The sequence below is a fragment of the Opisthocomus hoazin genome, chromosome 3, assembly GCF_030867145.1.
Source record: "Opisthocomus hoazin isolate bOpiHoa1 chromosome 3, bOpiHoa1.hap1, whole genome shotgun sequence".
Taxonomy (NCBI): Eukaryota; Metazoa; Chordata; class Aves; order Opisthocomiformes; family Opisthocomidae; genus Opisthocomus; species Opisthocomus hoazin.
In genome coordinates, this window is record NC_134416.1 from 94,521,643 (window position 1) to 94,533,229 (window position 11,587).

General features: G+C 49.8%; 1 protein-coding gene across 1 annotated transcript; it reads right to left on the reverse strand.

Moving 5' to 3' along the window:
- Positions 1 to 1,013: 1,013 nt before the first annotated feature.
- LOC104335535 (serine/threonine-protein kinase SBK2) lies at positions 1,014 to 11,386 on the reverse strand. The gene is made up of 4 exons (XM_009941272.2): positions 11,320 to 11,386; positions 3,127 to 3,322; positions 2,159 to 2,361; positions 1,014 to 1,933 (listed from the first exon to the last, which is right to left on the reverse strand). The coding sequence occupies exons 2-4, from the start codon at positions 3,311 to 3,313 to the stop codon at positions 1,265 to 1,267; spliced, it is 1,059 nt and encodes a 352-aa protein (XP_009939574.2). The 5' UTR covers positions 3,314 to 3,322; positions 11,320 to 11,386; the 3' UTR covers positions 1,014 to 1,264.
- Between the last annotated feature and the right edge of the window lie 201 nt (positions 11,387 to 11,587).

Below are 11,587 nucleotides of genomic sequence, written 5' to 3' on the forward strand. Positions count from 1 at the left end.
AATGGGAGAAGGAAGATCTCCTAGAGGGGTAACCAGGCATCTAAAAGAGCGTGAAGGACATTCTTTTAGAACCTGAAGGCAGTACAAAGGAGCAGGTTTGCTTGAACTGGCACTGGATAGTCTTGGAAATGGTTCCTTGGGAGTGAAGGATTCAGGAGAATAGGAGCAGGGAAGAAGTGGTAGTGGAGGCTCATACAGAGAGGGGCTGACTATTGGGAGGGAGCACTCAGGCTGGAGTAGGATGAGGACGTACAGCAAGGCAATGGTGTAGGACTGCTGGGAGGTCTGACGAGTGGAATTTTTCTGGGGTTATTCATATGAATAAATTTATGCAACCTGTGGTTACAGCTCCTCTGCTAGCCTTTCCCAGTGATACCCAGGGAGACCACCCTCACAGTGCTGCTCTCTTCTCAGCTGAATCACACATGTGGGCATTCGTGTTAGTGAGCTCACCTCTCCACTTGCACCTAAGCCACTCGAGGAGGGAGAGGGGTGAATTGCACTTCAGCAGGGCTGTGGCTGTTTGCAGAAGGCCGTTTTCCTGAGTGACGGGAACTAGAGGGGGACACTCATGCTAACTGATGTTGAGACTCCTGCTGCTAACAACCCTTTGCGCAGAGGAGCCCGTCTGTCACCTGGTCCTGAACACAAGGAAACGGGAAGAAATCCGTGGCAGTGGGCATGTTATAACATGTGATTCCCTGTGGCTTTCTCCAGCACCCCACCTCCATGACTCCCACCACCTTCTCAACACCATCATCAGTCCCCAGCTACCATCCACTGCCACATGCTGGGGCCTCCCCAGCATGTCCACCCAGCTGGCCTGAAGCCACCCTTCAGCAGTCCTGGTGGAGGCCCAGGCAGCATCCAGGGGTAGCCACTGCCTTGCACAGGTCATCCTGAGATGGCCGCAGGCTCTGTCGTCCCCCTGCTCTCCCACAGCAAGCGGGCCCCCAAAGGCATTTTATTACGAGGGAAAAAGAGCCACATACAGAAACACAAAAGTGCATATTTTGTTCTATTTCAAGACAAGGCAGGTGCTGCAGCCCCTAGAAAACATCCTGGAGTCGTTGTGACCGGGAAGCGAGTGGGCGCTTCATGCGCGGAGAGTCATTTCCAAGAGAAAGGAGATGTTTTCAAGGCCCAAGGAATCAGGAGGAGGTGGCACTGGGCAGCACTGGGCCATGGGGTGAGGACCGTCAGCTGGGAAGGTGCCTGGCTCCGTGGCAGCAGGGACAGCGCTGCAGAGAAGTTGCTTTCTGGGTCACCGTGGCCTCTCCCGCCCAGGCCACCATGGTGCCCCAGACCCCGAAGGCCCTTGCAGGGTGAGACCCGCCTTCCCTCCCGCCATGGGGGCCAGGCTGGAGGGCTTCGCCGCAGCCCCCTCGCTGCGCCCGTCCTCCAGCCGCCAAGGGCAATCGACGTAGCGCAGCGCCCCGCTGACGGGGCCGCGCTGGGCGGGGTCCAGGGCCAGCAGGCTGCGCAGCATCAGGGCGGCCTCGGCCGTCAGGCGCTTCCAGTGGCGGGGCAGGTCCTCCTCCAGGCCCGTCTCCTGCCACAGCATGAAGTCCTCAAAGAAAGGGTCATCTGGCAGGCTCTGCTCCCAGGGGAAGTAGCCAGTCAGCAGGCAGAAAAGCAGCACCCCGAAGGCCCAGGCGTCCAGGCTGGTGTCGATGGGCACGCCCTGGGCGTCGGCGGTGTTGCTCAGCTCAGGGGCGGTGTAGGGGATCACCCCGGCCACCAGCTTGAGCTTGGTGCCCCTGGGCCGCGTGAGCCCAAAGTCGGTCAGCTTGATGCGCCGGCACTCGGGGTCGAAAAGCAGCACGTTCTCAGGCTTGACGTCGCGGTACACGAGCCCTCGGCTGTGGATGAACTCCAGCGCGCTGACGAGCTGCGTGGCGCAGTGCTTGGCGGCTGGCTCGGGGATCCCGTCCTGCGCGGGGAGAGAGAGGCAGGCGGTGGGGCAAGCGCCGGCAGCCCTGACGGCTGGGCTCTCACCCGCCCGTGCCGCGCTGCGCCAGACCTTGGCGTTTCTGGTCTGGCACGCCTGAAGCTGCTTCGGCGCCGAGACCCCAGAGAGACCCATGGCCCGTTGCCTGTGTCTCCCTCCCTCCAACCAGCCAGCCCACGGTCCCCGTGGCCTTGCAGCAGTGCTCACCCTGGGCTTGATGATCGAGATGAGGTCTTTGTGCAGTGCTGGTTCACAGAGGAAGCCATAGTACTGGCTGGACTCGATGGCAATGCCAAACATGCCGACGATGGCAGGGTGGGTGGCGAGGGAGAGCGCCACGCAGTACTCGTACAGGAAGGTGTGCAGCTTGGTGCTGGCTTTGGGTAGCAGCTTGAGAGCCATAGGAGTTCCTGGGGATGGGGAGACTGGGTTAGACTCCCCGGAAAGCTGGTCGCACCAAGGCCAGGCAGAGACGGCACTAAGCAGCCATGGCTCCGGACACTCACAGCCCCAGGGAGGTCCCTGGCCTGAAGCTCTCGGTGGATGTATCCTGCAGGCACCAGATATGGGAGCAGGAGCTGCCGCTGTTGCGAGTTTCGAGCCAGTCAGTGCACGCACAGGAGCACTGGGCAGAGCATTGGAAATTCAGGCTACATGGGCCCATCAGTCTGAGCCAGGACTACTGGGGAAGAGTAGCATCAGGACCTTGTAGGCACTCACGGGATTTAATGGCCTTGGCCAGCCCCACCTAGGACCTCTACTCACACCCTCTGCCCGTGGGTCTTAGGACACCATTTAAGCTCAGGCCTGGGGCTTCAGTCCCTGCCTGAGTTCTCGGGGAAGTGCTGGTTTCCAACTACAGCATATCCATGCTGGTGCCTAGCCATGAACCCTGTTGATCCTGACTTGTGCATTGACTTCTCGGCTTGACCTTGGACCTTCCTCATCACTACGACCTTGTCTGATGTTACAGCCTGCCCCCAGGCATCACCTGCTCCCTGTCTGGGTGCAATGGGATGGTCACTGGCTGGGGAGGTCCCTGTCCTGCCGGTCTCCCTGGGGACCCCCCACTGTGCCTGGTGCCTGGCCCCAAGGAGCCACCAGCCCACCCAGCATCCTCGTGAGTGGAGAGGAGGCAAGGCACAGGAGCTCACGGAGCGCAGCCAGTTCCTTACCTCTCTGCCTGTGGGTCACGAGCATCACGTGGCCATACTTGCCCCTGCCCAGCTCCCGAATAACTTCATAGTGCTCGGCCACCTCGGTGCGCACCAGGCTCTGAGCTGTGATCTCCAGGAGCTCATCTAGTACAGTTGGTGCTGCTGTCCCTGCCGCTGCCGCAGCTGCAGCTGAGCTCTCAGCCATTGCTGAGCACTGCAGAAACACCACAGCCCGGGTCAGGAACATCACAATATGGACACAGAAAACCAGATGGGGCACGTCATGCAAACCATGCTATGGCAGAGGATATTTCTGCCACTTGGAGCCTGAGCAGTGTCGCAGCTGTGAGCTTGTGCTTTTATACAGTACACCTCTGGGCAAAGCCCCTCATCATATAAGATGTCCCTGTATTGAATGAAACCTCCTTCAGCCCTCTAATCGTCTCTGGCCTCTGGACAGATGCTTGAGTCCAGTGGAGGGCTGCAAGGATGAAGAGGGGACTGGAGCATCTCTCCTATGAGAAAAGGCTGAGGGAACTGGGCTTGTTTAGCCTGAAGAAGAGAAGGCTGCGAGGGGACCTTATAAGTGCTTACAAATATCTGAAGGGTGGGTGTCAGGAGGATGGGGCCAGACTCTTTTCAGTGGTGCCCAGCGACAGGACAAGGGGCAACGGGCACAAACTGAAGCAGAGGAAGTTCCAGCTGAACATGAGGAAGAACTTCTTCCCTCTGAGGGTGACAGAGCACTGGCACAGGCTGCCCAGGGAGGTTGTGGAGTCTCCTTCTCTGGAGATATTCAAAACCCGCCTGGACGCGGCCCTGTGCAGCCTGCTGTAGGTGACCCTGCTTCGGCAGGGGGGTTGGACTAGATGACCCACAGAGGTCCCTTCCAACCCCAAACATTCTGTGATTCTGTGATCCTGTGATTCTGTGACTCGCTCTAATTGCAGTCCCTGGAGCCTCTCATTTCAAAGACCTGGATCACCTTTCTGTGTCAGCTGTACTAAAGGTTGGCCTTCTCAGCCTCCTCTTATTCTAATCTCCAAGATGTTAGGCAATGAGCGAAACATTAACAGAGGCCCAGATTGTCAAGCGTGACCCAGTCCTCTTGTTCTCCTTAGCCTACTGCAGCAGGACTGTGTCTCTCTACTCAGAAACCCACCCCTGCTGCTTATTGAAGAAAACTCTTGAGGTAGCAGCACAGACAGACTTGCCCCTTAGGTAGAGGCACAGCTAGCCCACGACAAAAAAGGGATTGCTAGTCAGAGGCAGTGTGCTCTGAGCAAGCCAAAGGGAGCTCAGTTCCTCACATGTCTGCTGACACTTCTGACCCAAAGTCACTCATCTGTGCAGCCAAGAAACTTAGACAGAAAGGAAGCTCGGACATCAATGGCATTTTGAGCAACAGCCAGATGCTTCAGACCCATTTCAGAGAAATGCTTTTCCAACACAACCCCCGCTGCCACCAGCTACCAGGCAGCATTTTAAGGCACCTATGGCAGCAGTCTCCCCCTAACTACCTCCCTGAACACAGGCACCCCAGGTCTGGAAGCCCCTCCTGGCTTTGGACCTGTTCTTTAGTCACAGAACCAGGGTGATAGGATGTTTGAAGTCAGAAGGTACCTCTGGAGATCACCGAGTGCAACCTCCAGCTCAGAGGAAGGTTAACTAGAGCAGGTTGCTCAGGACTATGTCCAGTCCATGAGTTATCTCCAAAGATAGAGACTCCACAACTGCTCTGGGCAACTTTTTCCAGTGTTTGATCACCTTTATGGTAAATAAAGTTTTTTCTTATGCTTAAATTGAAATTCTGTGTTTCAGGCCCTCTGCCTCTTGTCCTTCACTCAATATCACTAAGAAGACTCTGGCTGTGTCTTTCTTACAGGTATTTATACACATCAGTGAGATGATCCCCTCAAGCCTTCTCCTCTTAAGACTAAACAAGTCCCAGTTCTTGTTGCCTCTCCTCGTATGAGAGATGCTCCAGTATCTTAATCATCTCCACAGGCTGGACCCACTACTCCAATGTGGCCTTGCTAGTGCTGAGGAGAGAGGAAGGATCACCTCCCTCGACCTGCTGGCAACACTGTGCCTAATGCAGCCCGGGATGCAGCCCAAGAGCCTGAGGGTTGCAGCATTCTTGTATGCTTCTTCAACAGTGTGCAGTGAGACAGAGCTCTGGTGTGAAACCAGTGGCTCACCCCTGCACCTGCAAACTCAGGATCTCTTCCCATGAAACATGCTGACTCACGTGATGCCTTTTGAGGGAGGGAATAGGACTATTAGTTGCTAAAAAGGGGAGGGAATAGGACTAAAGTTGCTAAAAAGGAAGATGGCATCCTGGGAATATGAGTGGGAGCAGAAATAATAAAGCCTTTTCCCTTAGTTTTCACACTGCTGCATCTGTGACCAGAGCTTATTACAGTTTCTTCAGCTTCAAGCCCTCACTGCTGCTAAATCTGGTCATTCTCAAGAATCAAGTGATTTAGCAACAGAATTATTTAAACCTGAGAAAACTACAAAAAAGCTGGATTTGTACAGGAGACTGGGACTACTTGTGGGAGAGTTTACCTTCTTTTCCCTTCCCTTCTCTCCTAGACTGCATTGCTAAATCTTATCCAGTTCAGAAGTGCAAAGTAATTTGCCCTGTGAGAGCCAGCAGCAGGCAAAGTTAGCACAGCCCGTAGGGAGTTCAACAATGAACAAGAGCGTGCATGGGAGGGGATGAAAGGAAGCCTGGGGAGAAACTCAGAGGGAAAGACAGTCTGGAAAGTATTTTAGAGATTTTGCTTTGATGACCTCCTGTTTGCTGCCCAGCCAGCAGAGCTTGTGAAATTCCACACAGCAAGGGCATCGCAGGACCCACAAACAGACCCACTCTGCCACTGACATTTCCCAACTGGTGTTGCCATGTTTAGGTGTTGAAACAAATAGCTAAAAAAGCCTTTTAAACAGTCCTTGCTAGGAATATAGAGAAAAAGCTTAAAATGTAATAGACCCTTGAAAGACATAGATGTCCCCTTGAAACTGAATAGGCTAAAGCCACACTAAATAGGCAGTGGAGTAACAGGAGAGATGTCTGCTTGCCTTGTGCAGAACACTTTTGATTTACATTTGTGAAAAAAAAATATCAAAAGATCTCTTCCGTAAGACAGTGTTTCTCCTATATCAAATTCATGATCATACACAAGTTCTTGTCAGCAAATCATTCACGATCTTCTCAGATAACTTAATTTCTCAAACTGGAGTTAGATAAAATTTCTTCTCTTGTAGGCTTGCCACCTGTTAGTACTATCTAACCCAAAGGTTAGAATCTTCTCGCTGCATCTACTTAATGCATTATTCAATATAATTTTCATATATCTATTCATTAATCTGTTCTTATTTATATTGATTTATTTATTATATGATTTGTCTATTCCATTTTTTATAAGATTCATTACTTCTCTGCTATTTACTGTGTGAAAACTTGCCTTTGTGAATGCAAGGATATGCTTCTCTGTATATTCTTCGTTCTCACTCCAGCTTTGGGAGTCAAAACATTTCAGTCCATAAGCTTTTGCAATAAAAAAAAACCCACAAAAAAACCTCTTGTGTCCTTCCACTCCACATTTCAACCGAACTGCAATATAGGTGTCAAGGATCCATACTTCCATGCATGGCCTCACTGGCACAGGGTGAGGGGGCAGATTGTCTGTGGACAGAGTAGAACATCAAAGTGAAATAGGCAGCTTGGAAAAACAGATCAGCCAGAGGATATGGGTGGAATGTCTTCAGGGACAGTGACAATCCTGTGGGTCTGACCAGGGCTCCATATGAAGGAAGCCCCAGCTGCAGTCACTCCAGAACAGTTTACAGGCTTTGATCCATGCTGCCCTCGAGGAAACTGATTGCAGGGCACGGTCCATACCTCAGGAAATAGCCAAAGTTGTCAGGTGTTTCTCTGAGATGCCACTGCCATTAGCTAGTAAGCCAAGTGAGGGCCAAATTTGGGTCACTACTGAGTAGAGCATGCCTGGGTGCTCTGCGCCTACCTCTGTTACCTTCCAGAAGTGCCATTTGCCCTTTGCAGGGTGGCAACTTGGGGGGAGACCACCAGGGCTCCGGCCAAGGTGCACTCACCATCTGGCTGTGCTGTAATGAAGGTAGCAGGCAGGGTCCTTTTCGAAACTGTTCTTTCCTCCACTATTCTTCTTGTGCTTGATCCCTGCTAGAGGTCCTGTTTCCAGGCTGTCAATGTGTGAGAAACCCTAATTCCCTGAAAGAGTCTCTAATTACAATAGCAAGAAATTCACATCCTTTCCACCATCAGGAGATGCTTTCTAACTTCCCGAGGAACTGAGGAGGAGCTAGCCTATGGAGATACACTGTCTTCATCTAGGCAACGTTGTTCTGGTTCTTCAACCAAAATGATTGATATATTTGGTCCAGAAAAGTACTGCATACATGTCAAGAGCCAAAAGACAGTGTATAACAGAGATGGTGGATGGTGCTATGATGACAAAGTCACAGAGGTGTTTAGGCTGGAAGGGACTTCTTGAGATTATCTAATCCAATTTTCCTGCTCAAGCAGCGGCAGCTGAAGCAGGATATCTAGGAAAGTGTCTAGTCAGGTGTTTAATATCTCCTCAGGTGGAGATTCGACCACATTTCTGGACAACCTATCACACTGTTTGATCGCTCTCACAGTAAAAAGAAAACAAAAAAGTGTTTTCTTGTGCTTATATGGAATTCCTTGTGTTTCAATTTGTGCACATGGCCTCATCCTGTCAACGAGCACTGCTGAGAAGAGTCTGGCTCCCTTTTCTTCATTCCCTCTCATCAGGTATTTATATACACCAATAAGATCCCATCTGAGCCTTCTCTTTTCCAAGCTGAAGATTTTCAGCTGTCTCAGCCTCTCCTCATGTCAAAGATGCTCCATTAAAAATGACCTTGAGCATACAGCATGTAAGGTCATGTCTGACCTTCTACAGAGCCTTAACCCAAACCAAACAACCAACAACATTTGGGGCACCTTTTACAAAAAGCCATGCAGGCTTGATCCAAAGACAAACGTTGGTCAACTATAAAAGCCAATGTTACATATTTATATGATATCCTAATCAGAATTTATCTAACCTGCTGCTGAAGTTTCTCAACTACGAAAAAGAGTTTTTTAGTGCCTGATATATTTCTCCTCAGTCTTGCAGGGTTAATATGCACTGTGGTCAGAGGTATGACCACAGCCTATGAGAACATATTTTAAACTGCTTAGACGGAGTAAAACCAGTAGGGTACAGCCTGAAACTCGGGCTACGTGTTTAACCAACACTTAGCTTCACAAACTGTCTGGCACAGTGTGCTTCTCTAGTGCCCACATCAGTTGTAGCTTACAAACAGACAGGATGCTTCCAGAAATTGTAGTCACATTTTGAATTTTGAATAAACATCTCCATGCATTCTGATTAGGACACGTCTAATTCTTCTTATTGGTTAAACACCTTTGAACCACCTTCTGTGCAATTGTCAAGCCAAGGCCTTTTGTCCAGCTCCCAGATTCATTTTACGGGTCTTTTCTGAAACCTCATCATTTTTTCTGCCCCCCGTGTTAAAACACCAACTGCTCCTTGGGGAATGTGTCCTGTGACACATTTAGCTGTAACAATCCTCTGCCTCATGCTGTGGCTCCAAGGCGTCTTTTTGCAGGAACCGCACACTGAGAAGCTGCATTACCTTATATATGTAACTCCAGAGTTTTTCCAAATTACTGGGGTTTTTTTGGGAAAAACTCCACTTCCTCTCCACGTCCCTTTCTGGGTGTTCCCTGTCTTGTTTATACCTGAATACTTTTACACTGCCTTTAATAAAGCACGTTTTGCTAAAATGGACTTAGTGTATCAAGTAATTCAGATCACTTGGTGTCTCTTGTTATCAAACCACTGCATGAATTTCTGTCTAGGGCCTGTGAAGGACTCTAACAGCAGGAGTTTCCCATCAACCTCTAAATCGTTGGTGGGAGTTTGGAGCAGTTCTCAGCCCAATAGTGTTTCGTACAGTGCCTGCCAGCAACGTCCCATTCACCGATCGTTCTCTGCAAGCTGTCTGTACAATTTCATCTTAGCATTGGTCAAAATCAATATGCCACACATTTTTAGTGGATTTAAAAATAAGTCCTGTACAGTGGAAGTAATTTTATTGGTGTCATCACCCTACAAAATTAATTTTGTTAATTCCTGACTCCGTTATAATACATGTGGTTTTGTCAATGGTCTAGAAGAAAGCACTGAAATAATTCAGAAAATGTTTGCACGTGAGACAAAATGGCTTTTGGTAGATAATACGTCACTTGACAAAACTAGTGCGTGCACATACACACATACAAAAGTGTTTCAAATGGCGAAAAAAGGCAGGCCTTTCATCTGGCATGGAGTAATAGAAAAAAGAATAAAATGTCATATTCATTGAACAAATCCAAGTTCTTCACGCTGCTTTGTAGATAAAATGGGCGCTGTGTAAACCCAGAAACGTAGATCCAGTATAGCCTTACTTCCTTTGCAGTCCTTAATATGTAGGATGAGACAGAATTGCACTAGAAATAATCTACTGTGATACAGATACACATCTTAACAATACAGATTCAAGTCTAAGAGAAGAACAGTACAAGGGTTACTGATGTTGCAGATTCCACTTTTGCATTCACTCTGCTAAAGAGAATGCCCAGAAAGCATCAGATGCAGGAACCATCAGCAGTGAGAAACCAGAATTTTCTAGATGCTGAGTTAAGAAAATAGGCTTCACTGTAAACAAAAAAATAGGTATAGCCATTCAGCTTTATACAGACTAAGACAGATTATAACAAAAGAAGAGATCTGAGATGATGTACCTCTTACAGTGAATTCTAGTTTCTCCAGAGGTTCGTACACACAGAAGCCCTGAGACAGTCGAAATTTAATCTCTGAAAATAAGCTGAGTTAGGAAAGCTGTATTTCTGAGGAGCTGGCCACCTGCTAATGACTTCTGCCCTAGAATTGAGACTATCATGCACCAGTGAATTTTGTATTTTTATTAGAAATGCATTCCTTCCATTGGCTCTACTTTGCATTCTTCTTTATCTACTTTTTTATGATGATTTTTGGAATGTTAAACATATACTGATATGAAAGCCTGGTTTCTCTTGGGCAAATTTCCCGAACTGTTCTGGAAGCCAGCTGCTGGGTCAACAGAATTAGCTATGGGATGTTTTCTATATTTTTAACGGTATCAGTGCGACCACAGTTCAGCAAGCTCGTGCTGATGTCCTAAGTTTGAGGGAAAAAGGACCAGAAAAGAACCATGTGAATGACAACAGGGCTGACAATTACAGGGGAAACTTCCAGCAGTCTTTTTAGCTTATCAACAGAAAGCAAAGAAGTGACTCTACCAGCTGTATGTACCTTTGTGGGTACTAGAATTTCACTAAAGACGCTCTCCAAATTAAGTGAAAGCATTATAATAAAAACAATTGCTAAAATGAGACAATTTCAGACCTCGGTTGCAGTGCAGATTTTGTGAAGAAGGATGTTTACCCCTAGAGATCTCATCAAACAGTATGGCAGAATATCCTTCCATCTCTGGAACTTTTAACTCAAGAATGGTGCTTTTTTCCCCTAGAAGGTCCACTCTAGTGCAAACCACGTTTAACACAGGCAAGGGATCAGAACAGATCATTGCAGTGGTTGTTTCTGGCCTTATGTCTGATAGATTTATGAGCTTTTTTCTAAAACTGCTCAGCAGGCTAGAGCTTAACCTCGCTGCGGAGAACTGCATGGCCGTCCCCTTACACCTCGCAGCCTCCCCAGAGGAGAGAGCCCCGTAAGCCTCTCCCCAGCAAGCAGGATAGCACAACCTCCGCGCCGCAGCCTCCTCAGGCAGAAACCGTCAGGAGTCTCGCACGGACCAAGCCACATCACACCCTTCTCCCGATCAATCAGCCGGTACAGCGGCACTATCCCACCAGGCACAGCAGGGCACCCAGCAACCTTCTGGGGCAGAACCACCCAATGTGCTCGCCATCAACCAGGTGCGAGAAATGGATGCACTCCACGTTGTGCCGACACGCGACGCCGGAGTCCCCAAAACCGGTCTGTGAGGGGTGGGTGCCCTTTTACGTGCCTGTCTGGTCTCCTTCACCCAGCCAGGGCTGAAACTCCTCTTCCCACTCTCCCTCCCCGATCGAACCAAGCCTCTCACCTTCTCCAGGGGCACAGCACTGCCGGCCAGCCGGGACTGCCTCGCTTCCCCAGCTGCAGCCTCCACGCTGGGCTCAGCCTGTGCTGAGCAGCTGGAGGGGGCTGCCAGGCGTTACGGGGCTCAGCGTGACGCTCCGCCCCTGCCCATGCCTCTGGTCCTGGGGTCACGCTGCCGCTCTGCTGAAGGTGACCTCTGGGAGGGAGAACAGAGGGGGAACGCGGGGAGCAAGGGGGCTATCCATCTGTCCCATTCACAGAGGAGGAGGTGT